The 27477-nt window shown below is 35.3% G+C and overlaps 1 protein-coding gene across 1 annotated transcript; it reads right to left on the bottom strand.

The window, feature by feature from the left end:
* Nucleotides 1-4240: 4240 nt before the first annotated feature.
* ifngr1l (interferon gamma receptor 1-like) lies at nt 4241-25863 on the bottom strand. The gene is made up of 7 exons (XM_067386830.1): nt 25673-25863; nt 15603-15720; nt 15315-15496; nt 11210-11343; nt 10941-11112; nt 8960-9081; nt 4241-7264 (listed from the first exon to the last, which is right to left on the bottom strand). The coding sequence occupies exons 1-7, from the start codon at nt 25740-25742 to the stop codon at nt 6935-6937; spliced, it is 1128 nt and encodes a 375-aa protein (XP_067242931.1). The 5' UTR covers nt 25743-25863; the 3' UTR covers nt 4241-6934.
* Between the last annotated feature and the right edge of the window lie 1614 nt (nt 25864-27477).

The raw sequence follows: 27477 nt of genomic DNA, 5'->3' as shown, positions 1-27477 counted from the left end.
GTTTGCTGCTGGCTGAAAACTATTCCCGCGAAAATGCAACTGCTGTCTGGCGATGAGAAGCGAAAAAGAAAAAAAAGCCCTAGATGAATCCATCCCGTGCATTTCTTTCAGGTAGGCTAGCTTATGTTCACAAACCTGAAAATTTTGGCTATTTAAGGGTTATTTATACATTTAACGCTGCATTAATAGTTTGACCACCATCAACACATCTGCCTGATTTGATACTAATGAAATTTATGTCATATTATAATTTCAATTATTTTATTGTGCAATGCATTGCGTTTTGAACCATGGTAAAGATATCGGTTGGGCTGTCAATATCAGAAGAGGAGCATCATGGACGCACAACCATGAACCACATTATTAGACGGTTTTCTAAGGATGCATGGTTTATTAAAACTATTTAAAAATCATAATACAGCATTACATAATGCTATTCTTAAATCTAAGCTTACACAGGATAATACGTCAATAAAAGTTTAAACCCTCGCTCTGTCTTTGCATGTTTGATGTCCACATATTCTTGTTGAAGAAATTACAGTGGCTGTAGCATTTCTATCACAAAGAAGTGGCCGAATATTATTATTTAACTAATAATATATTTTTAATCATGGTGGCTTTGATCTTGAATTTGATCGTGCTGTGCTGTGTAACAACAAAAATCAGCAGCTTTTGGCGCCCTCTGCAGGTATTTGTTATAATATATAATGTATTAACAGTTAAGGAAAAAAAAATCTTGATGTGTTTAAATATGCAGATTAGCTTGTTTTGGTTAATTTAGAAGAAATCTACAAATGCAAACAGACGGAGGGTAGTAGGCTTAAAACAAACTCCATCTAAATGTGTAGGGTTAGGGTTAAAAGTGTTCTTTCCATTAGAGTAAAAGACATGGAAGCAAAAATGGACCACAGTCTTAAAATTGTACACTTCATGAAAGAAGTATTCCAATAATATCAAAAAAATTGGTGGAGTCATTTATTTTAAATATATATAGCTACTTGAAAATAGTTGCTGTTGACTTCTCTTGTGATAAACCTAGTGAATACTAAAGAAGACTATGGTCTCTGTGTGAACTAATTATTTTGTAGAAATCTGTGGAGTATAAAACAATTGCGTGAGTGTAAGGGAAGTCAAAGTTGTCTTAATATATTTAAGGGTTCATTATTTTTTAAATAAATATTTATGAGAAGTGCCCTTTTTTCCACTTGAGCCCCTGCCCCCCAAAATGTCTGTGCACGTCCCTGCACATTGTAAATTTTGAGGTAACCATTCATGTGAATGGATATTGAATCATCTTGGTTAAAGTATTAATTTGAGTTTGCATTTGAAGCAAGAGAGTCAAATTACAGTAAAGGTAGGAGAATTCTTAAAATCTTAAAATTGAAACTAAACATATTAATCTATAAAAAAAAATTTAAATTAGAAAATCAATAATTTTCAAACCTAAGCCAGGAGAAAGAAAAGAGGGAAATTATCAATCAAAGAGTCAACAAAGGAAAGGTTTTGTTGAATTCATTTTTTTTTTTTTTTTTGTGGTTTATTAATTTCTTTCAAGTAAGAACTTGATTATAGTTGGTATATTGTATTTTTTGTTTCCCCTTTTTGTTAAAAGTTGACATTTCATCGGGTTTATCTTTGTCATTTATCATTTACTGATCATCACATCAACATTTCAAATCAGAAAGAAAAAAAAGATACATAATAGCAAATAGAACAAAATCTGAAATCCCAAACTTGTGTGCTGTGTATGCTTTGCCTCCTTCGAGCTTTGTATCTTCTGATCGGCCCATTGATCCAGCTCAGTGCATTGAAAAAAAATTTAGCTACTATTGTTGGCATTGAGTCAAACATTCAGCTAACACTGTTTGTGTATTACAAGCAGGTGTTACATTATGGTATTAGTAGATAATACTATTATTATACTTAGATGTTGCACACAATAAATAAATAAATAAAAAAAAACTTACTGACATTAGCTTTACAATAATAATCAGATAGTATTGCTCAATGAACAAACTGTGTACAATCACTTTAAGTTGCTATTTAATTCTGTATGACTGTATGACTTTCTTCAACAGCATCGCAATAGTCACCAAACAAGCACATAAACGCCTTAATAAGCAAATGTTACTCAGCTCTTTTTACAAACAACACTGAGCGCACTGTAGGTTAATTACAATCTCTGATGATATCTAGCTTTCTGTCATGTCTCAATCCCTCGCGCAGCATCGGATCCGCGAGCGCGCGCAGAGTTGGGCTCATTCCAGCCGCGGTGCGCTGATGCGGTTATTTTTACTGATTTAAAATACATCAAACAAACACATCGAATTCACAGTTCAGTCTTTTGAAATTGTAGGTTTTGCTTGTCAAGTTAGTACTTTACTACAGAGCAAACAGGAAGGCTGCCCATCTCGCTCATTAGGCCTAACAGCAAACTGATTCTTCCATTCTTCTTACCTTTACTGCTGATGCTGCGACTCTTCTTGTTTGCATGTGTTCCTTCTTTGTTTGTTCCACATTTACTTTTTCTCATCTAATAACAAATTTGAGCATTTTGAGGCTTAAATTTACAAAAATAATGGCAACTGTTTGAATTCTTCCAAAGCGTGCACTTGTTCGTTTCGTTAACTGAGTGATTTCGTCATTGCCTGATGTCTGAAAATAATAAATGCTCACCAAAATGATTTCATATGACAAATAAAGCATTATAGCTCATTTATATTTATTTAATTCACTTAAATTTAAATTTAAAAACAAAAATAAATTGTAATGCTATTATTTAATTTTTTTAAATTGTGGTTTGCATGTCGCGGGCCGCATTTACATTCGTGATGGACCGCAGGTTGAGAACCATTGGCGTAGAAGAAGACAGCAGCTTTCTTCTTCTATGTCTCTATCAAAAACTAATCAATTATAGTTTTTTATTTAAAATAAAAAAGATTACAAAGGTAATGTTTACTGTTTTATGTTTTTTTTTTATTATTGTATTGAAAAATCCCATTTAAAAAAACAGACTGCCATTACATTTTTCCTCTCGCGCACCCCCTGGCGGCAGCTCGCGTACCCCTGGGGGTGCGCGCACCACACTTTGGGAATCCCTGGGTTAGAGGGTTCAGGGGTACCCTTTATCATCTGGACTGATCACAAGAACCTTGAATACATCAGATCTTAAATTAATTCTGTACTCTGGACGAAAAAAAGAAGAAGTATACTTTCAGCTTTAGGGGCTCTGTTTAACTCAATGGGATCAAAGGAGGTGAGCCTTCAGTTCCACTCTAACTTTACCAGCAGGTGTCGGTATTGGACAGACTTATTTATAAAAGCGAGTGACTTTTACACTTTTTAATGTCACATTTTTTTAATATTTGCATTGTTGTTGTTTTTTGTAATATTATTTACTCATCCAGTTTTTTTTTTTTTTTTTTGAGGAGGCACTGCCTCCCTTGCATATTATATACATACATTAATTACCAGTCAAAAGTTTGGAAACTGTAATTTTTAATGTTTTTAAAATGTTTTTGCTCACCAAGGCTGCATTTATTTAATTAAAAATACAGTAAAAACAGTAATATTGTAAAATATTATTACAATTAAAAACATTTTTATTTGAAAATATTTTAAAATAATTTATTGTGCTGGCAAAGCTGATTTTTCACTCCACTGATTTTTTTTTACTCCAGTCTTCAGTGTCACATGATCCTTCAGAAATCTTTCTAATATGATGATATGCCAGGTGGGCTTTTTTTTTTACATTTATTTTTTATGGATATATAATATATAAATATACACACACACGTGCGTAGAAGAAGTAAAGAAGAAGCCAGTCACTTGGTTTATTGCAATTTAAATTTCTAGCAACTTAATTTGGAAATACATATGAACATCAAACAGACATTATATACAGGAAAATCAAATTAAATTAAAATATAAAAAAAACAGCATGAACTTGACACACACATACAAAATCGTCAAACTCGACTGGCACACTATGGCACTAGCATGAGTGCAATTTCCTGGAAATACCCACTGATCAACTGTAAGCCTTGAAGGCGTTGTGTGTGAATTCAGATGAAAAGTTCTGTAAATGAGAATACTTTGTAGTTAGTAAGGGATGGGATTGTCATTTTTGGGGCCCTAAGCTAACTTTATAATTGAGCGAGCCTTTTTTTTTTATATAGCCATCTTGTCTGGTCAGTGTGGAGATTCCTACATTCTTGATAAATCTTGATTAAGTGCAAAATTTTCTTTTTTTTTCTTTTTTTTTTTTTAAAGAAGTAATGCTTTAAAATGAAAAGAAACTTAAAAATTAGAAGGGATTTAATAAAAAAGTGCATAGAGTAAAAAAAAAATAAAAAATGCATACCACATGTATTTTCCCCAGAATTACATTTTGACACTTTCCAAATACCAAAAAGTGACATCACAACTATATCACAAAATGTTTGCTCGAGGCATTCAGGGTAATGTTTGCTCTTTTTAACCTACATAATGTCTTTTCAGCCACAGAAATGTACAATTACAGAGAAGCTTCTGGCAGATATTAAATGTAGCCTGTTATTGTTATTAGACACTTGAATATAATGTTATCGAAGCAACAACTTTACATACTGTAACAGATTATACCTCAGTATTGAAATGTGTATATAGCGACAAACAAGTGAGATATTCAACTTGGCAAAGTAACAGGTCTGGAAAAGCCTTTGACAAACAAGTTCTCCACTGTTAAACCTACAGCATCCAGAACTTCAACTGCCCCAAACATAAATGTATGCCGTGATCTGTACATGCGTTTCATGATAAAATCAAGAAAAATAAAGTTATGGCTCATAAGCACTTACTCAAACTAGAGAGGACTTGCCGGAGCGTTTGACAGACAGGAGTGCGCAAGATGAGTTTTGATGTTGTTGAGAAGGAATACAGCAAAATTGATTTTTTGAAACAGCTCTATGAACTTCTCATTGGTTAACGGATGCTTACCTCAGAGTGCGTTTCAGCAAAAATTCAAAATTTTCACAAGTTTTTGGTTGATTGATGGAGCATCGTATTTGCATTCCCATCATCTTCTGATGTAGCATAAACACCATAATGTACCTTGATATTAAGACATTTTCTGTGTTCCTTTTTTTCCACAGGTATTTTACCCATAATCTGAATTATGCTTTTAAGTGTGTTGTGTTTTAGGATTGAAATGTCCATAAACTTAGGGGGAAAAGGTTCTGGTATATTTCTGACAGGATTTTTTCAGGCTTTTCTTTCTTATAGTGCCCTTTGTAGACGCCCTTAACATTCTCACCAAAATGATTTTATTTACACTATCATTTAATGCAGGTTATTGGGAAACTCACCATGGCTTAGTTAACACTGAGCTTTTACATGCACGTTCTTCACCTGATTATGCTTAATAAGCTGACGATGTGGGTGGTCATGTAAAAGCATTAACATGTTTATCAGAGTAAGGATAGAAAGAGTTAAAACCGGTTGATACAGCTAGATTTCAGCCCGTTACTCCCGCATGTAAACACATTACCCTGCGTTCTGTGGGCTTATTGAAGTGCACATGTATGAAATGTAACAGAAAAGTGTCTTTACTGCGGATTGAAGTGCATCCAGACAGAGAGAGCATTTTGCGGTAGGGTAGAAGAAAATGTATTGCATGCTTTGACTCTTTCTTGACCCAAAAAAATTATAAAAATGTTCATATAAAAAAAATTCACATCTCGTTCAACCAAAGCATAATTGGTTCAGTCAAAATACTACTTTGTAACTGCATGAGTGGAAAATATGAGTTGTTACAAGTTGCTGCTGATATTAGAGTATTAAAAACTCTTTAACATCACATAAAAATGTGAGTCATTCACTTCATGTGATGTTAAAAAGTTTTTAATACTAATACTCGAGTCAGATATGCAAATGATTGAATTTGGACATTACTACTGGGGAATAACGAGGTTTTTTTAAATCCTGTAAACACGGTTAAAGGTGCAAAAGCTTGAAAGTCTCCTCATATCCTGATAGCAATCTGGTCTAAATGTATTTTGAAAAATATTTATGTTCTGTGGAAGGCATCAGACCATAAAATGTTCATCTAATTATCATATTTGGTATAATTAAATAATATGATGTCCTACCTGTCTGTCAATGTATGTTTTTACATTCCCTCCCGCACCCCGTTTGCGCAGACATCATGCGTCATTGGCGTGTTTCATGCTGTGCAGATTTAGACAGACGTCAGTCGCAGAGCAGCGCAAACAAACAGCAGCCACCTTTTACAGTTCCTACAGAATCAAAACAATGCTGCTTTCATGCCATAACTACTGTAATTAAAAGATGTGACGTTTTAACCAGAGCTGTTCATGTCCTCAGACTCGGAATTATGCATTTATCAACTGCAGCAGTCGGGTACAAGCTCTCCAAGTTGTTTACGTTCATTATTATTGTAATATTATGTGGTTTGAGACGCCATCTCTTGCTCTTGTGTGTGTGTGTGGCTTTAGAGACGCTCTGAGGGAAGGGTGAGGTGGTATGATTTGAACACTATCTCGCTATTGCTAGAACCTTTGAAAATATATATTGCACCTTTAACTTGCATTGACAGGTTATTGGTTTGCATGTAAACCAGGACAACGGGTTTATTCAGTAAGCGCATTTTTGGGAGTTGGATGTGCATGTAAATGTTCCCACTGTCTAAACTACAAGCATTACAACAGAACTAGATCGCTCTCACCATAATCAAAAGATCTACTCACTGGCTGCACTGTAGACAGCTTTGATGGTTTTAATGGGAGCATCTAGTGTCAGTGGGTGTTAAGCACAACCCAGTGTGTGAAATTGCTAATGGACCATAAAGTTTTCATTAAACGACTTTGTGTGAACAAACCATCTTTCCACAAGACATGGAAAGATTTTCCTTTGTCATTCTTACACAAATTAAGACCTAAATTACTGCAGGCCGTGGGCCGTATCCCTCAGCAAAGTCCTCTGGACCAATCTCAATCTCAAGGTTTTTTGGACTGTTATAACCAGACGGTTCGATGACTGTAGATTCACCATCACTATTCTCCGTTATAGGAAGCTTAGGTTCATACGGATCTGTGTCAACAAGGTCAGAGCCTTTCTCATCTGAAGAATCAGGGGTAGAACCAAAGGAATCATGGCTGATTTTCTTCAGTAGGGGTTGGTGTCCAGAACATTGTAGTTGAGGAAAGGCGGGCGGCTCGGATTGTGGAAGGAGTGCTGTAGGAGTTTGGCCAGGAATTATGCTCCGCTGCATATGGAAAAGAGCAAATGGTTAGTCTTGGCACTGCTGATAGTACTACTAAAATACTGAGTCAGCAGGAAATAGATAATAGACACGTCACAAATACAAAACAAATGCTGCATAAAACCCCTAAAAGAACAGTTCATGTAAAACTGTCATAATTCATAATGTCCCAAACATGCACTGTAAAAAAAGATACAGTAACTACAGTAAAACCTGCTGAATAGTTAACAGTAAGTTCCCTTACTATATAAGATAAGTGTGTGTGTGTGTGTGTGGTGTGTGTGTGTGTGTGTGTGGGGGGGGGGGGTACCTTACATTTCATGTTATGTTACTGTAATTTTAGGGGACACATTTAATGGTTTTTCATTTTAATTATTGTTTTTTTCTTAGTTTTTTGGTATTAGTTGTGTATATTAGGGTTTTACATTACATCTTATGCTGTTAAATGAATATTTACTGCATTATTTTAGTGTCATGTGTGTTACCATGATAGTGTTTAGTGACACTCTTCACCTTCTATATATTATTTACCTCAGCTTGTGGAAAAGCTACTTGCGTTTCTCTTTATTATCAGTGTTATGGAGGTTGTAAAATTGTTTTTAGACTTTAGTAGTAGAATGGCCTTGCTAATTCAACAGAAAAGGGCTGTTGGATTTGGATTTTTTTTGTATATTTCAGTTTTAACATTTTTACTGTATTTTATAGAATTATTCTGGCAACCACAGATGCCAGTTTTTTTCTGTAAAAATGTTTTTTTACAGTGTGTATGGCTTTGTTCTGTGGGTCAAACTTGCACATAAAATGGATTAGGAAGTCATATGAAAGTCACTATGGCCATGATACATTTGTTTGTCAGTTCACCTTTTAGTGCTTAATCCTGTTCTGTACACACGGTTCAGCCATTTACAGGAGTGACAACTGCATTTTACAACCCAAATCAATCCCGCATTTACAGGAATTCTGCACAGTGTAAAGAACTGAACTGAAGAACTAGTTGTTATAGACGTATTTTAATGTGCATCAGAGATGTTTATCTTTCCTGTAAGCATGGTGCAAGAAATTACAAGGAAAGTGGTATCAGCCTTGACTCATTCGTGTTGCCAGATCTTGCTAGAAAAACAGTTAAGAAGCCCATAATAAACTGGAATAAATCCAAATGCTTTATACTGACAATAAGACCAAAATATCACAACCTGTACCTCCCCACTTTAATATCTCCATAAACTTGTTTGCTTTATGAGTCAAGCCCAAAAAATGCTTATAATAAGTGGAAATGGCAACACCATGATGCAGCCTTACAAACCACACAATGCCTCTGTAGACAGTGGTTTAATGACAATTGCAAAAAATAACTTGGGTTGGTGTAATATCATTTTGGTCAAAGACAGTGGAAAGCACACAGACGTGATGCCAGAATGTTATGGTTACCACAATGTCAATCACTGAACAAAAATTTAGGGGATTCAATGCCGTATTTAAATGTGGTTGTCACTCCTGAAACTTTACAGTGTGTATGTGGCTTATTATAAGGATATTCATCAACAACAACAACAACAAAAGTGTCCCACAGAGGACAAAAAGACATACAGGTTTGGACCAATATGAGGGTGAATACTTTTTCATTTTTAGGTGTAATATGCATATATCAATGTAAGATATATATAAGAAATAGAAGTGAAATGACTCAAAGACACCAACCAAAACTTCAGGAACTTTGGGCCAGTCGTTCCACTTCTTGCAGAGGACCCAAACAACACCCACGGTAATGAAGAGCAACATGAACCCTCCTCCCAGCAAAGCCGCAATTAATCCTGTGTGGTCTACAGAGAAGAACATTTCAGTGAAGCCATCTATTCTAGTACTCACAAAATACTGACTTTATTATAAGGTAAAGGTGAAGGTCTGCACCACTATCAGCATCAGACACAACTGGAAAACGTTCTCAAATAAGTTTCCAGTGCTCCCCAAACCTACCATTGCTTTCACAGAAAACGGCTTAAATAGTTATTTTTCAGTATTGAATGAACTATAAATATATTTTTTGTATCATTAATCTTACTTAAGCCAGCACCTTGGATTATTTCCATTGAGCTTGTTGCAATGCATTATGGGATTCTCCACCAATAATACACAACATGCTAAATTTGGGCAAAACAATGTATTTTAGGAGGCAACATACGTGATACTAAAATAACTATTATATAACAGTTCTTTCTGGTTCTCGAATCTGATTGGCTGAGAGGTCTTTCCAGCCATGCCATGTTCTACCAGTATCACCAAGGGAACAGTGTTGCCAAGTCTGCGGTTTTCCCGCAAAAAAAAAAAAAAAAAAAAAAAAAACGTGATTGGGCTTGTTTGAATCAGCATTCTCACAGCGAGTGTCATGTCGGACGAGCAAACCCACCATATTTTTATAAATACTACTGTTATTTTGTAACGGAATTAAGAGTTAAGAGGTTTTTTTTAAGCAAGAATATATATATATTTTCAAACCTCAGATATTTGATTTATATGTAAACATATAATGCATATATTTGAAAATTTGTTTAGATGTTTTCGAAGATGTGAGCTCTAGGCCATCAGCGACAGTTCAGTGCTCATGTACCCGTCGAGAACAGCTTCCTCTCGAACAGTGCTTTGGGAATCTGCTGCTGGCTCATATGTAGATAGTGTTTAAACATAAGGTATTCGTTTTGGGTATATCAAACAGGCAATCTTTGGTCTTATTAATTTATTACTTGTTCCAGAGCTAATAGATTTGGCTTAATGGCTATATTTACTTTATATTTACATTGAAATTAAATCCTGTACCAACTAGAGCGCTGCTTCCTACATTTGACTGAACTTTGCTTGTTTATTTTCCATTTTACTTCTTATACTGTTATAATGGCCATTGTTGTTAGTTTAAATATTAATGTTCAATAAATAATATTTTATATAAATAACATGCCATATTTTTTGAGTCTATTAGTGATTTCGACTTCAGTGAAAGTTGCATTAATACGCCATTAGAAGTCTTTATGAGCGAGTCAGTCAGAAGCAAAGACTTTTATCTTGTAGTAGACTGAAACAAGGAAGGTTAAAAGGACAAAGATATTGCTTTCTCAGTGGACATTCAAACTGATTTTGAGATTATGAATATAAGATTGACCTGAGGAATATCAGCTAGATGCATGTAGGCATGTGACGGTATCAAATTTCATGTTGCGATTAATTGCTGAAGCTATTATCACGGTATATGGTATTATCACGATATTGAAATATGTTGCAAAAAAAGTGTTGTCATAGTATAACAGGTTTAAGAACTCTTTTTGTAATAACAAAAATAACTCTGAATGTTTAAATGCAATAATGCAATACACACAAAAAATATAAACTCTAATTTTCAAATAGGTTAAAGTGCAAAAGAATTAGGCTATAAAGAACAACAGGAAACACTTTACAATAAGGTCTCATTATTTAATGCATTAACTAAGATTGAGCAATAGCTACAGAAAGTTACAGAAAGTGTTATTTTTTGTTAATGTTAGTTAAGAAACACAACTGATCATTGTTAGTTTTATCTCAGGACCTCATATTTTTAGCATCCTGATGGCTACTAGTTCTCACACACACTTAACAGCACAATAAGAAAGCTTCACTGTATAAGGAAAAATGAAAGTAAAAATGAGGGTTTTACCAGTCTCAGGCGTCTGGTGAGGGACACAGACATTTTTGTAGGAATATGTAGGAATAGCAGCAATCATCCCTTCAAACTTCAACACAACACACTGTCCGGCCACATTTTGGTTAAGGTGGATTTTTGCAGTGCATAGATCCTCATCTTCAAAACATGAGTATGAAGTCTTTTTCTGAAGATAGAGAATAGAATAGAGTGATTTAAATGATGTCGTTGTTGCGATAACATCTCTTTCAAAGTTCTTCTTTTTTTGGGACTGATTTTCTGACCTGATCATGTGTGATTGTGTATATGAATTCTTCCTTTAGAATATCTTGCTCATAAATTAAGGAAGGATGCCAAAAGGACACTTCAATCTCATCTTTGTGGACAGACTCATTTACAGCTGGAAAATCTAAAGAGCCTGGAAAAAAGCACAAGAAGAATTAGTCAAAATAACAAGAAAAAAACATCTTGCAAACAATCTACCTTGCAAGAGAATACATTAAATGAATTGCACCACTAAAATGGCATTTAAATGGATTTACTTATCTTTTATTCAGGCTTTGGTTTTGTGTAAATGAAACGTGTCCGAACGAGAATGAACACATAATACAGAGGAAATGGTTAAATATGGTTAAACAGATGCCGTACTGAAAGGACCAATCAGGTAAATGTGAATGACGTCATTACTAGGGGTCTAACGAGACATTGCGATATAAAAATGTGACAATATGTATCGGTGATGTGAACAAAATGAATGGTGATACAGGCTCATTTTCCAACTCCCCTAGAGTTAAACAGTTACGTTTTACCGTTTTCGAATCCATTCAGCTGATCTCCGGGTGCAAAAGGGAAAAATTATATCATGCAGTTTCTCACAAATGTCTCCATGGCTGCAAGGTACGCTCTCTGTGCAAGCATGGGTTCATAGGCACTGCGTGATATCATTATTACGTTATTATTAGCCATATCGGCCTAGAAAATCACAACTTTTCATTTTCTGTCGGTCTTAGTACACGATTTAACTACAGAAGAGTCAAGTTTTAAATAGGAAAAATATTGAAACTCTTTGGTCATTTTTTTGAGTGAGATGCTAACGGTCTAATCAGATTCAATTAACTATGCTAAGCTATGCTAAAAGTGGTACCGTCAGACCCGGAATGGATTCGAAAACACTAAAATTCAACTGATTAACTCTAGGGGAGTTGGAAAATGAGCCTATTTTAAAAAAAAAGTCCAATTTTCTATGCCATTCCCTCGCTAACTTGCGTCCGTCTCGTTCACTCAAATGTACGTCATTGCAAGGGTTCTGCCAGTAGTTTGCACTTCTGCAATGTAAGCAATGTGTTTAAATGGAATGCCCTAATCCCTTGATCTGCTATGAAGCGGATTTATTATTTACAATTTTTTTCCTTCAAGATTAGCACCACTTCAAAGTGGGTGGGTTCTGCTGTGACGTCACAGTTGTGTTGCATTGTGGTCTATGGATCTGCCTGAAGTGTGCATTTTGAGTACACTTCAAGGTCAAGGGTCTGTCCAAATAAATTTTCCTTGTCCACTTGACAAAGTTGAATGCACTTCAGAATTCCCCCAAAAGTTAAGTGCTTAGGGAAGTTCACGAATGTGTGTGTCTAAAAGTGGAGTTAAACACAGTCATAGAGTTCACTAGGGGTGACCCCGAATAGTCGACGATTCGAATCTTCGATAGGAGGAGCCTGATTCGACTACCAATCTCACAGTCGAATCGTCGCAGAGGTGTTATGAGACGAGATATGGGGGCGCTCAATATCTGATTTTACACAGACATACTGGTTCTTTCCCAATAGGTTAATATACAGCCTATTATGTTAATACCATAAATAAAAATGTGAAAAGAAAGAAGCTTTTAATAAATATTTTTAATGTGCGTGAATAAATCCAACCACCCCTGTGACCGATTTAAGTTTCACTTCCATGATCCGTGACCGGCAGATGAGCATCTTTATGGCAGGGATTAAATCTTCAACAACGTCTGGGATAAAGTCTACAATTGGATGCACTTTGAAATGGTAAAAGATGCTCAAAAAACGTATGATGCAAGTTGTGCCAACAGCTCATGTCCTAGAACTCAACAACGAAAAACACTGCGCCGCGCTTCTGCCGGCCAACGAGCTGACTATAGCGCGCTATTTGAAAAGACTCAAACGGACACAGGCAGATCGGGTGAAAGACTGGATTTTTTTCTCTCAATCAGGTAGGGTAGCTACAAATGATTTCAAACTATTTTAGACGGATGTAATTTGATTTTTGAATGTTTAGCTAAAAAGACTGCCTCTGTCTCTGCCTTTATTTTCTCTGCAGTTAAAAAGACAAAGTTGACAACTCTGGCTATACTTTCGTTATTTTAATAATTTCTTTAATTTTAATTTATTTATTGATCACTCTGGGTTATCTAATTTAATTATTTGTGGCTTGTGTTTTGAATATATGTTCCCCTGCACTTCAGGCATTTGATCATATTTCTGTTCTAATTAAATTCTGTAAATTAATGTTTGATAAAAAACAATATATAATTTTTTTATTAAATTAATTTAATTTTTTGGTGCATCAATGTTGTGCTGTAGAGTTAAAGCTTGCTTGCACAGACAGTTTAGCCGATGTAATTTGATTTGCCGACATATGAAATGTATATCTGCAGTGTGGCTTTTCTGCAGTTATTTTTATATATATTTTAAGGTTTATTGATCCAAAATGTTTTTATTCGTTTTCTTCTATATCTTTGAGAGTGTTCTGTACATCGTGCCTGTGAATGTTTATCCACACTGCCTTTCATTTGTTTAAAAAAGATAAAATCATTGTCAGTTTCGTCTATCACTTGACAGGCAGTTTGGTCGGTTTATTAGAAAGACGTTTCTCTGTGCTGTGTGTGAAAGAAAATAAAAGTTGTCTTAAGCCGCGCCCGCGGGTAGGCTATACTTCATATATACTTCATTTTCCGTGTCCCGCTCCTTTCAAAGTCTGTGCGCACTCTCTAGTGGACTGCTGTTTTTCAAGCTCAAATCATCACCACCTCAATCTGATTCGAATGGGATTCGACTATGTAAATCCGTAGTTGAGGACACCCCTAGAGTTCACTATATGATGAACAGATTTACTGATCAACGCACATACTGTAGTAAAGAAGGGCACTCAAACGTACGTGCATGCACAAAAATGACATAACGCTGAGTAAATTAAGATTTTTAGATGAACTAACTCTTTAAAGTTCAAAAATAGTCATGCTGACACACTTTGCAATTAGCACTGTGATTGACTGCATTGATCATCTGAAGCACATGCGCGCTGGAGCGTCTCCTCGAAGCGAAAGCACAGACACCTAAAGGGTTAGTTCACTCAAAAATGAAAATTCTGTCATTAATTACTCACCCTCATGTCGTTCCACACCCGTAAGACCTTCATTCATCTTCAGAACACAAATTAAGATATTGTTGATGAAATCCGATGGCTCAGTGAGGCCTGCATTGAGAGCAAAGCCATTCAAACTCTCAAGATCCATTAATGTACTAAAAACATATTTAACAGTTTAACAGTTCATGTGAGTACAGTAGTTCAATATTAATATTACAAAGTGACAAGAATACTTTTTGTGTGCCAAAAAAACTAAATAACGACTTTTCAACAATATCTATATGGGTCGATTTCAAAACACTGCTTCATGAAGCTTCTGAGCCTTATGAATCTTTGTTTTAAATCAGTGACTCCTATCAAACGGCTAAACTGCTGAAATCACGTGACTTTGGTGCTCAGATTCACTGATTCGATTTGTAAAGCTCTGAAGCAGTGTTTTGAAATCGGCCCATATAGATATTGTTGAAAAGTTTTTTTGGCACACAAAAAGTATTCTTCTCACTTTATAATATTAATATTGAACCACTGAACTCACATGAACCGTTTCAAATATGTTTTTAGTACCTTTATGGACCTTGAGAGTTTGAATGGCTTTGCTCTCAATGCAGGCCTCACTGAGCCATCAGATTTCATCAACAATATCTTAATTTGTGTTCTGAAGATGAACGAAGGTCTTACAGTTGTGGAACGACATGAGGGTGAGTAATTAATAACAGAATTTTCATTTTTGGGTGAACTAACCTTTTAAATCACCATATCACATTTAAGTTTTAGTAGTACGATGATTCAGAGTTTGACCTGAGTCCATACACCGATTTGGGATGAAAAAAATTGCAGATTTTAATGTATATTTTATTTATATTTATGTTTTATAAAGCAAGTATAGTAAAACATCTATTGTGTTTGTTTAATCAACATTAGTGCCATGCAAACACTGTAATTACACTGTAACAAAAAAAGTATAATACTGTATCTATATGATTACGTTATACTCCGAGAACTTACATTTATATGCATGCTGGTTCTCATCATAAAAGTCTTTGCTGTAGGTGAATTTAATGGATGCACTTTCTGATTTCTCTTGTCCAACATGTGCTGTCACAGACACAGAGTAATCATCAGCCGCATCTTTGCTGTAGTTGCTAATATCAAGGTACGTCTGGGAAGTGTCAACAGTTTGGGAATCACTAGAGACAAATGAGACAGAAAGAGTTTCTTGTGATTAAAAATGTCATATTTTCTCCTGTCAGCTGCTTTTGATGCACACACACAAACACACACACACAGACGCACCTTTGATAAGGTTGGACCAGTACACTGAATTTCAGCTGTTCAGCTGGATGACTGTAGTTCCAGTACAACACATTCACAAAGTTGTGGCAAACAACGCTGACGTTAATTGCAGAAGGAACTGTAGAGAAAAGAAAAAAAATTATTTAGACATGATTACAAACTCATAACTCGTGATTACCTTAATTCCTTCCAGCATTGCTTAACGGGGACTGAAATGTTGAGTCATTTTTTCAGACAGACGTCATTTCCTTCACATATGTCACAATCTTTAGTGACTTTGAGGTTTGACCAACATGTTCACTGCATCATATGATCATCATATGAGTTTAGTAGACAAATAAAAATTGTGCCTACGTGACAATTAAAAAAAAATGCAGAGTCAGATTGAGAAGTATCTAGTATTATCCAGCAAATACACAAACTGAAATCCTACTATGATACCCTTTAAAATATGGATGCATGATATATCGGCCACCATATCGGTCTCTGCCGATATATGTTAATTTTTAATGCTATCATTATCGGCACGATAAGAAAATGTGACCGATATATTAAAGCCAATAAATAATGGATTATTTCCTTCAGCTGAGACACTTCAGATCCACACTGTTCACCATGATGGTTTTGCTTGAAATATGATTGAAATCACTTCAAAAAGGAAAAAACAGTTAAGTACACTATATCGGTTATCGGCTTTCGAATATAAAGAACTATCGGTTATGATATTTGCACATCCTTACTATAAACCAGCAAACCAGAGCAGCCTGAACAGAGCAGGAGATCAGCTAACATCAGTAAAGTAAATGAGTTTAGACTGGAATAAGTTGTTTTTATATTTCAGCAGGTTACATAATTGTGTTGTTATATTGCTAGTCGATATTGTGTAAACTGAGGTGAACCCATTTGTGAAAAATAGGCTTTAGTTAAACGTGTTTCATGCATTAGCCTGCTATTTCAGGTTAATGGGGTCATGTTGATGTGAGGAAGTTGCTGCTAGTCACAGGAAATGCAGCTCTTGCCCAATATTAAGACACTCAAGGCATGAGACTCCTGGTGAATTAGGTACTAGGACTCAAACATTTTTCAGTTTTTACAAAGTAAATGTTGGTTGTGATGATTACTGTGATTTGGGGGGAAAAAACCCAAACCAATCTTAATTTAAGCCATTAGAGTACATAAAAATGCTTTTACAGCATTTCTTTTTAAAAAATGCCTGTTTTTCTTTATAAAGAGTGAAATGAGTTGTTTTTGTAGTGTTAAACTATATGAACATAACCTTAGCAAGTAACTAACAGCATGTAGACATATTTCGGCTATGTCACAGTTCAGCAAAGCTATTAATGCAGTTTCTGAAGTTTGAGAAGAAAATAGACAAATCATCAATGAAAATCAGCCCGATTTAAAAAAAAAAAAAAAACCTGACTTGCAAACATGAGAAAACTTTGTTGAAGAGAAGTGAAATTTAAAGCAGAAATCAGCTTTTGCACATAAGAGGAAGTTTAGTGCTGCTAACACAGCGCTTACCAAGATTCGTTTTGATGTGAGTGTTTCAATATAAATAATAATAATTAAAAAAAAAAAGTTGTTCAGAAAAATTCAATTCAACATGATGCAGTCAGAATTTTAAGTTCTCAACTATTGTTTTAATAATTGTACCAAGTAAAACTGTGTTTTGTCTATTTTAATTTGTTTGTTCACTGAATGCAAAATGCCTCATTCAGCCCATATATTCATCAAGACAACAAAAGATTTCTTGTCCAGCAAACTTTCTTTTAGTAACTCAATTTATTATGATAGCCATATGTAGTATAACCTTATAGGACACTTAAAGGGTTCACGAATTGAGAAATCAACGTTTCCTTGAGCTTTTGATATATAAAAGGTCATCGTACTAAGGAGTCCAAAGTATACTTCACTTTTTACGCATACGCGAGGGTCAGCGCACAAGAAGAAGGGTATGTGTGTACTCTACGTGCATCGCCAAAGTTTTGTAACCATGTGTACTTGTAAGTGAAGGTCACACATGTGCATTACATTTTTTTTGCAGTCATTAGTTTATCCACAAGGTGGCAACCGTGCCCTAGGGGCTTCAATTCAAGGTATCAAAGAAAACCTGCATAAACAGAACAGACGGGAACACGTGCAAGCTACAGCGACAATGGAGGCCTACATAGACGAGGGATTGTGTGAAGCGGTTAGAAAGTACCCTCATTTGTACAACTCTAGCATGAAAGAATTAAAAGATGCTTACATGGGTTGTAACTTGAGGGGAGAGATTGATCAAAACTGCATGCGTCAAATGCCTGTGTATGCGTACGAGTCAAATGAAGTATACTTTCCAAGGTTGTGCATTCAAATGTCTATTGAAACCCACAAAGAAAAAGTATACCCAGGGCTTAAGAATATCCTTTAAGTTTCAGAACTGAAAACTTCCTTTTTAGCCCAATAAAAGTTATTGACACCAGGCCCAGTGAACGACCCTACGTCCCTAAATGTGCCTATAGGTGAAACTCTGCCTCACCAGAAGAAATCAACACCTACTTCAATGTCAGCCCCGCCACTGGTGTGTTAGTGAGATGAGGAAAAATGCTGGGGTTGCATTTCAGTATAAATGTACCAAAACTGAGACTTTTGAAAACGACGGCATGGCTACCCACATTCACTCTGCATGTTCTTGACGACCATGTAAACAATAACATGGAAACTGAACTGCAATATTTGCTGGCTTTGTTGTCATTTTTAGAAGCCACTGTGCAGTTAAACTCTGTGCATTTGTATTAATACCGCAGCTGCCTACATGCGCAAGAGGCAAAGGTTTACACTTGTACGCGCATGCACAGTGTGCATGAACAGTCATGTGATGTGTTTTCGTCCATGTAGTGTAGACGGAGATCGTTTCTGAAACACTGTGGAAACGCCAGTGTAGACGAGGATCGTTTTCATTTTAAAACACCATTTTAAAACAAAAACGCACTAGTGTAAATGGGGCCTTAACGATCCAAAACTAACTGTGTTTATCTGAATACTCGCCAAGACGGACATTTTGACACAATTTTATGCGTTTTGGTACTTGCGACTCCCAAGCTGTTTGAGACTGAGCGCGGTTTGTGCGCTCCACTAATATATAGATCAGTGGTGGTGTGTGCGCTTTTGGTGTGAATGTGAAACCTGCAGGGGTTAATAAAACTATGTGCATTATTTAACAAGGCAGCTGTGAGTCACTTTGCCGTCGGAGAGAAAAGAGCGAGAATGCACCGATGACATTATTGCCTGTGCCGCTGGCAGCAAAACAAATCAGCTCGGAATAAAAAAAACCTGAGACTGACTGGCCGGTCACCGATCCGGGCTGATCATAAGGAAAATCTTCTGATCTCTGACTGATTGATCAGTGCATTTCTAGTTATTTATTTTCAAAAATGTGAATGTCTCAGCTGAGCTGTATTTATTTGTATTTGCCACATTTCACTGTGGATTCTTAAGTAAATCAATCGCATTTCTGTACCGGCTTTGCAAACAGACTTTTATGATATGGCCTCGACAGTAATGCAACGCGTAAGTAACTGTTAATTCTAATGCATGATCTCATATTCATGTACAGTCAGATGCTCGTTGTCAGTAAATCAAATCAGCGATTAAACTCTGAACTTCACTCTTAGTAGGATGAAAATAATCTTATTTAAATGGTGATTAAATTATACATAGAAAGCGATCAAAGAACGCTCCCTTTACAATCGCTGGAGCTGTCAATCAAACAGCGTGAGTTTATCAGTGACTGAGTTCTGGACCCACGCCAAAACTTCAGTTTAATTCAACGAATCTCTTAGTTATATTGCATTTTCCCTGTTAATTATGATGAATGATTAGTTAACCTTGAGAGCTGTAATAGTAAAAATGTGCTACAAGTTTTAGAGTAATACTTTTCATATGCAAAGATGTCTCACAGCAGATGATAAAATCAGGGTAGGAAAAATTTCTAAATTTCTAAATTAAGCATACTAACATTATAAGTGCACCACAGGAAACATTATAAAACAAAACAACGCAGTTCATGACCCCTTTAATGTTTTACGTGAACGACTGCTGGGAACTAACAAAGTCTTAACATTTCAGCAATATGAAACTCTTTGTTTAGACAACTGTTTTTGACTAGTTGGGACAACATCCGGGTCTGCTCTGTTAGTCTGACATGGGTTTTATGTAGTTTCAAGAAAATAACATTTTCATAAACTCAAGATTTTATAAACTGGAAAATAAGTAGTGGCTTTTTTACAGTGTAGCAATAATCCACTGGAGGCCTTTGTTTGTTCATTATGATTTCAGCCTGAGAGTGACAGAAGCAGAGGCCACACTGATTCACAGCTGTAACCACGTGTGATTGCTGACATTTTCACACCCACTCACATCAGACCTAGCTGCGGTTTTACTGTGACACAAGTGTGAAAATAAAACCAAAGTGTCCGTACTAAATTATAGCACCCATACTGTACATTCAACAACAAACTCTGGCCAAAACAATGGGTGACTGGCTGGCACATTAATGCAAACCAAAACAGAGACAGAAATAAAGATAGAAATGAAGGAATGAAAATAACAACAGGAAGGAAGTTAAAGAGCAAGAGAGAGAAAAATACTCGTGCAAACACACAGGAGAAAAACGTGCAGACCTAAGTTTGAGTACTAAACCTAAACTCCATCCAACATAGAGAGCTGCAAACTGACACTAACAAGTTCAATAGAAATATAATACCTGCTAAGTGAAACCTAATGTAAGAATCTGCCTGCAAGTCATGTGACATTCATAAAGCAAGTGTAATGTAAGAACCTGGAGGTAAAACTACATTGTTGCATTATATAACGTTTAACAGATTATGTTTATCCGAAGATGGAATAATTAGTACTAACCTGAGGTTTTTACCATATACATGTTTTAATGTAGCCTATATGGCCTACAGATCTTAAGCATAAGGTTAGGTGAGAATGTGTTTTATTATTTATTACCAAGAAGAATTAATATTTTATTTATGTTTACAAGTATTGTATATGGGCCATTCTACAGAACTGGTTCAAAGTTGGAAAAAAATATATTTTTCCACAAATTTTGTATGTATGCAAACTGTATAATAATATCCACATTCTAGTAATTGTGCAGTTAATTCTCATATTGTATTTTCAGAAAGTTTTTACTTTGTAAATATATTTGCTATTTTTTTTTTAGTATTTTTTTAAATTCTCAGATAAATCAATAATTACAATTTTAACAATATTAACAATATTTAATGTGTAATTTATTTGATTTGTTGTATTTTGAATCAAATCTTTCTTTATAAAAGTCATAAAGATATTATCGTACTGATTTCAAAGTGAAGGATTCATTAGTTTGAATATACATTTAATCAAACACTATAATAACATCTTAGTTGATCATTCATTATACTTGATTTCTGACAAAACATCCCATGTTTCGGTCGTGACTGCACATTTTCAGTAGTGACAGTAATGTGTTGGTAGCGATCACATTACAGGATTTTAACTCACATGCTAAAATTCAAATGATTTGCATAACTGTACTAAAATGTTGTTTATTTCCCCTAAATAAATGATTATGTGTTCCCTTTTGTCACTACTCAAACAATGATGTCACAAACAAAACTTCACCACATGTTTCAGTTATGACAATTTTAAGTCTAGCTCCAAGATGCTAATCAGCACATGATTATCTAGCACAGTTCTGAACAGTTCCACACACATAAAAACTCAATTTTATGAAATAACACCTAAAAACATTTGCTTAATTGGAGAAAAAAAAAATAGTGACATTCCTTAAAGTTACACACACATTTCTGGCCTTTGCAAAAATGTAGCTCTGAGATGGAGGGAGTGGTGGAGAGTGTTAGTGGTGGAGATGTTTTATTATCTTGACAAGACTTGCATTTCCATGATTACAACAACAACTCTGATGGATGGACCCTTTAAAATGGTTAATGCAGATCTCCACCAGAAATTTGTAAAGTAAACTCAACTGGGATTGTAATGCACATATCTCATTATACAGATCTCTGGAATGCTTAAGGACATCCGTTCCATTCAGTACAAGTTGCTTTCAGTTAAAACAGCTCAAACATACATTTTAGTCTGGGAATAGTTTAAGCCTTGTCTGTGAAACCAGGAGGATAAACTCGCAATTGCAAGAAAAAAAAAAAAAAAAAAAAAGTCAGAATTGCACATATTTATCACGCAAGTCTGACTTTATAAAATGGAAATGTTAGTTCATATCCCCCAGTTCTGACTTTTAAAATGAAATTCTGAGGGGGGGGGGGGGGGGAATTACCTTTTTTTTTTTTTTTTTTAATACAATTACAATTTTTTTTTTACTCACAAACAACTATCACAAAACAGTTGTGGATCATTCAGGTAATGACAGGACAGTTAAGATTCAACAGATCAAGATCCAATTTTTATGAATTCAGATATTTTGTGTTGTGGAATATATGTAAACATCCGTTATGTGAAATAGCTTATTCAGACAGTACTAGATAAAAATAACATGCAATTTTTATGATCCCTCTTGGCTTAAATGATTAAAATGTTGCATATTCTGCAAGGGTTATGAAATTTATGAGCAGAAATGTTTAGGATGCTTTTGTCAGAATCATCAATTGCTGTTCACATTAATTGCCCGTCACAGTTTACATTGTTTAAATGACATTAAAATTCAAAGTAATGACTTTGATCATCTAAAACACATTTCGGAAGTAACTGCATTTCGATTGGTTGTGGGACAGAGGTTCACACAAATTCAGTAGAATGGCCCATACAGTAACAACCTGATAGTCAATAATAACACCGATCTCCACCACTAACACACTCCACCACTGATCAAATGATGTCAGCTCTATTTCTGCCTTGCAGAAGCTTATGAATCGATTATACATAAAGTATTTACACAAGGCGCTGTACTTAAAGAGGCAGACAGACTGTCTGACCACCCACTTTTCCAAGTGCTTTGTTTCAGGAAGCATTTTGTCCACAGGGATTTAAAAAAAATATATTTATAAAAAGAGTAAAATTGAGTAAAAAAAAAAAAAAGTTTGAGGCAATGAACTATATCCAAGTTTTGCAAATTATATAAAAAGAAGAATACATAATAATAATGTTAAAATATATAACGACACATCACTGCACATTTCTATGACGTTTGATGGTAGACGCCTTCACTGTCCTCTCTTGCCAAGACTTGCATTTCCAAGATAACAACAAACAACTGACGGACAGACCCTTTAACATGGTTAATTTAGATCTCCACCAGAAATCTGGCAAGCAAACACAACTGGGATTGTAATGCACAAATCCCACTATACGGATCTCTTGAATGCTTCTTTCAGACTGGTGTTCAATCATGGCATTCAGCAGTCAGATATTCCCTAGTATTTACGGTCATCCATGGATATGCTGTATATCAGAGTAACTGTACTGGCGCCACTTTCATGTTCACTGGTCATCTTGTGCCTCAGTTATCAATCGTGGTGAATGGACATCACCTCAGAGGACTATAGTATTACCGATTGTTATTATTGTACATTCTAATGAACTATTTTTCTTCTTAATGGAATCTTTAGGATTATATGCAGGTAAGTTTATAAAATGATGCTTCAAATAGTATTTTGGCTGGCTTACCAAATATCAAACACTTAGAAAAGTGATACAGCGGCCTCAGGCATGGGTAGGTTACTTTTAAAATGTAATTTGTACTGTATTTTGTTAGATTACACAAGTTTTGTAACTTAATCTAAATACTTGCAATAATAATAAGTATGTAACACAAAAACAAAGTAATTGCGACTTTTTTCTCCGAATTGTGTGATATAAAGTTGCAATTGAGAGTTAAAAAGTCAGAATTGTGTGATATAAACTCGCAATATTGAGAAAAGTCAGAATTGTGATATATAGGGCCGGTTTCACAGACAGAACTTAGACTAAGTCAGGATTTCAATTAGGGTATTTAAATAGCTTTGGGTATTTAAGAAATCCTTTGGATTATATTGAAAAAGCTGAGCTTTGGCTGTAGAATCACAGTGCTGCTGTAATCAATAATGTAGATCTAACTCAGACCTGATCATCTTTTCTCTTTGCTTGTCGGGCTGTTATAACAGCCCAAACTAAATGTAATAATAAAAAGTCAAGGGCCAAACTAAATCAAACCCTGATCTCAATGACGATGACTTAAGAATTGTGATTTTCTCCTTTGATTCTGCTTGTTTACAGATCGCCTTCCTGACACATTCACTGTGTTACAATCATTAACACAAGGAATGTGTCAGAATTAACACAACAAGTGTTGTCCCTAAACTCACACACTGATATGTAAGAATTTCACACATTTTTAATCCATTTTAATATTTCTAAGAGTGTGTATTGCATTCATTTTAAGTGGTCAAAAATAACACCTCTATGACATAAATTGTGTGATTTATGACACATTAGTGTGATAAATATTTTAACACATTGCCTGTGTTAAGAAGAATAACACACTGGTTGAGTTAAAAGTAACACAAAATGTGTTGTCCTTAACTAGGCACACAGGTGTGTTAAGATATAGTATATATGGTATATGTTTTTAACGCAGCTGTTTTAAGAGTGTTGAGAAAGAACAATGGCACAGACATATTTTAAAATATGCCAGAACAAGTTTCTTTAAGTTAAAACAGCTCAAACAGGCATTTTAGTCTGGGAAAACTTAAGCCTTATCTGTGAAACCAGGAAGACAAACAAAAGTCAGAAATGTACATATTTATCACACAAGTCTGACTTTATAAAATGCAATTCTGTGAAAAGTGTAAAAAAAAAAAACTCACAAACTACTATCACAAATCATGAAAACAGTTGTGGATCATTCAGGTAATGACAGGACAGTTAAGATTCAAGGGTATGTACATTTCTGAATGAGGCAATTTTTATGAATTCAGATATTTTGTGTTGTGGGATATACGTAAACATCCATTATGTGAAATAGCTTATTCAGACGGTACTAGATAAAAATAACATGCATTTTGTATGATCCCTCTTGGCTTATTTTGTTAAAATGATTAAAATGTTGCATATTCTGCAAGGGTTATGAAATTTATGAGCAGAAATGTAGCTTAGGATGCTTTTGTCAGAATCATCAATTGCTGTTTACATTAATTGCCCGTCACAGTTTACATTGTTTAAATGACATTAAAATTCAAAGACATGACTTTGATAATCTAAAACACATTTCGGAAGTAACTGTAATTCGTTTACCACCCATTAAATTTAACTGTAATGACATACAATCACTCAAATTTTATATTTTAAAGACGTAAACTAAGTTAACAGTTACTCCACCCTGTTTATTGATAGGAAAAACACGCCTCCCAAAATCGCTGTATTGTGTTGCGTTTAGTGTAATGTGGCGATGTAAACCTTTGTTTGTTTACATAAAAATGCAGTCAGCAAAATCAGTATCTTGATTCTTGATGATGAGGAGGAACATTTTTGTTACATTAAATCAAGTCCCTCGGCTACGAGTCTCTATTATGACATACTGTCAAACAAAAATGAAGGTGAAACTTTAAATGTGAACGCATACGCCTATAAACACTCGCTCTTACGGTACACGAGTACTGTAATTATGTTATAAACAGCAAAATGTGAACTATTTTGAATCTTAATAGGCCTATATATTTTTTGTTAATTTTTTTTTAACGCAAAAACAACCCAGACGATAAAATATTTAATGCATGTTCTCTATAAACACTTAATTTCATAACTTCAGAGATTTTCAGACAGGGAAATCACAAACGCTTAACGTTACAGTTCCCAGATTTCCATAACCGTTTATGGGAACCACATCAGGCCTGTTACGAGAAATGATCCTCGCATGTGAATATAGCCTACAGCGCAACACGCTCAAACAGCTTTCATTTAGAAAAGACTGTTCAGACTGTTATTTATTGAATATTTATGTTCATATCTCATGGACGCACGCGCTCAGACAGATAAACAGATACATCTATGTAATCGACGAGCAGCTTTAGCAATGTGACACTCACCAGAACCAAAGACGCACTGACACAATAACGCGTAAAACACCCCAAACTGGAACATAAGATCCATCGGCATTGTGGTAAACCGGTTTTCTAAAAATTCTCAGGCCGACTTCAGAAGCGCGTCCGAGACCCGACAGACATTTCCTGACTCGGCTTTGTGCTCGTGGCTCTGAGCGTTTGTCTCTACTGGACTCGATCTGGGTTGCCAAATATTCAAATTCCCCCTGACACAGTAAAAGCGCGACGGGTTCCGCTTTATTTCATTATACACAGTACTATGAGTTATTTTCTTTATTCGATTGGTAAAATATGTTTTTCTAATACATAAATACTGCTGACTTGAAGTGTATTCTAAGATTTAGTTTTTACGTGAATCTGGCAACCCCTGTGGAATGATACGGTGCTTTCCATCTTATCAGGCCTCAAGCAAAAAGCTTACATGAAACAAGTACACTAGAGCTTACCTGAAAGATTGTTAAAACATTAGTTTCGATATTACTCATCAAAGGTCTATATATATATTCTGTAATGGGATCAGGGCTAACTGTCAGAGTGTTTTTATATATATATATATATATTATATATATATATATTTCTTAGTGTTATTTTTGAAAGTCGTTGACCACAAAACCATCAACACTGGAGAAAAAAAGTTTATTCAACAGTTTATGTACAGAATAGTGTAGAATGTTATCCCTGTTGAATGCTCAAATCTGATTGGTTGATCAACGTTCTAAGGTGTGCAATTATTTTCAGGGAAACGCACGGCTAAAGTAGTTCTAGCAGGTCTTGACCGCATTACAGTTCCATATCACTTCGCCAAATGATTTCAGATTTCGGGATGACGCATTTTTGTAGGCAAAACCCGGAAGCGAGTTAGCATTTTAGGACTTCCGGTTCCAACGCTGTAAAGTCTATGGGTTTTTTGAATGGGGTTTTAAATCGCCCGAAATAAGGTCTGTGGTTAACAAAGCCTCTAAATATTTTCACGTTTCGATCTATGACATAAAATACACCACTTATAACCCACTTGTGATTTTTTAAACCTTTACTGTGTCTTAAAATCGGTGGTTGCTAACAAATTGCTAAAAGGGACTACTTCCTTTGGCGGGGACTTTAGACGTCATCATTAAAAACGGGACATTTAGACAGCATTTCTCATGAAAAAGTGGATAAGTATTCATACACAGCGCATATATAATCAGTGAGCATGTTTTTAAATAGAGTTGTTTTCTAAATACAGTTTGAGGAAGTTTGGTGGTGACGTCGTTGATCCGCGACCATAATGTGCTGTAGTCCGTTTATAGCCTACTGTTAGCCTTTTATATCTGACCACTTTATTTAGGCTTCAAAATTTATAAATGTTGTGTTAACTTGTAAAGATTATCTTGATAGACAAAACATGTAAGTGTCATAACCCTTTGTTAAACACAGAGCTTATTTTCTGCGATTTTCCAAAAGTCTATGGGAAAAATGCAAAGGCTTTCAACCGAGGAAACCCGTGCGGCGCTAACTTCCGGGTTGGCCTACAAAAACACGTCATCCCTGGGGCACTCTATTGGTCCTACAGCTTACAACCACAAAAGAAGCAAAACCCACAACAACACTGACCAAGCAAATAAATCTAGTAAACAATAGGGTGAAAACAACAAATTATTGTTATGGTTTTTGCCACAAAATATGTTTATCGTGTCCTGAAAGCGCACTCTCTCTTTCAACTGTACACAGGTCACACTCGCACAGAAACGTTTTGTCTGCGTTGCTCTGATGAATTAATCAGTAAAATAGAGCTACATGACTCACCAGCA

The sequence above is a fragment of the Chanodichthys erythropterus genome, chromosome 5 (genome assembly GCF_024489055.1).
Source record: "Chanodichthys erythropterus isolate Z2021 chromosome 5, ASM2448905v1, whole genome shotgun sequence".
Lineage (NCBI taxonomy): Eukaryota > Metazoa > Chordata > Actinopteri > Cypriniformes > Xenocyprididae > Chanodichthys > Chanodichthys erythropterus.
The sequence above is the reverse complement of the archived record's forward strand: the minus strand, read 5'-3'. Positions and strand labels throughout refer to the sequence as shown.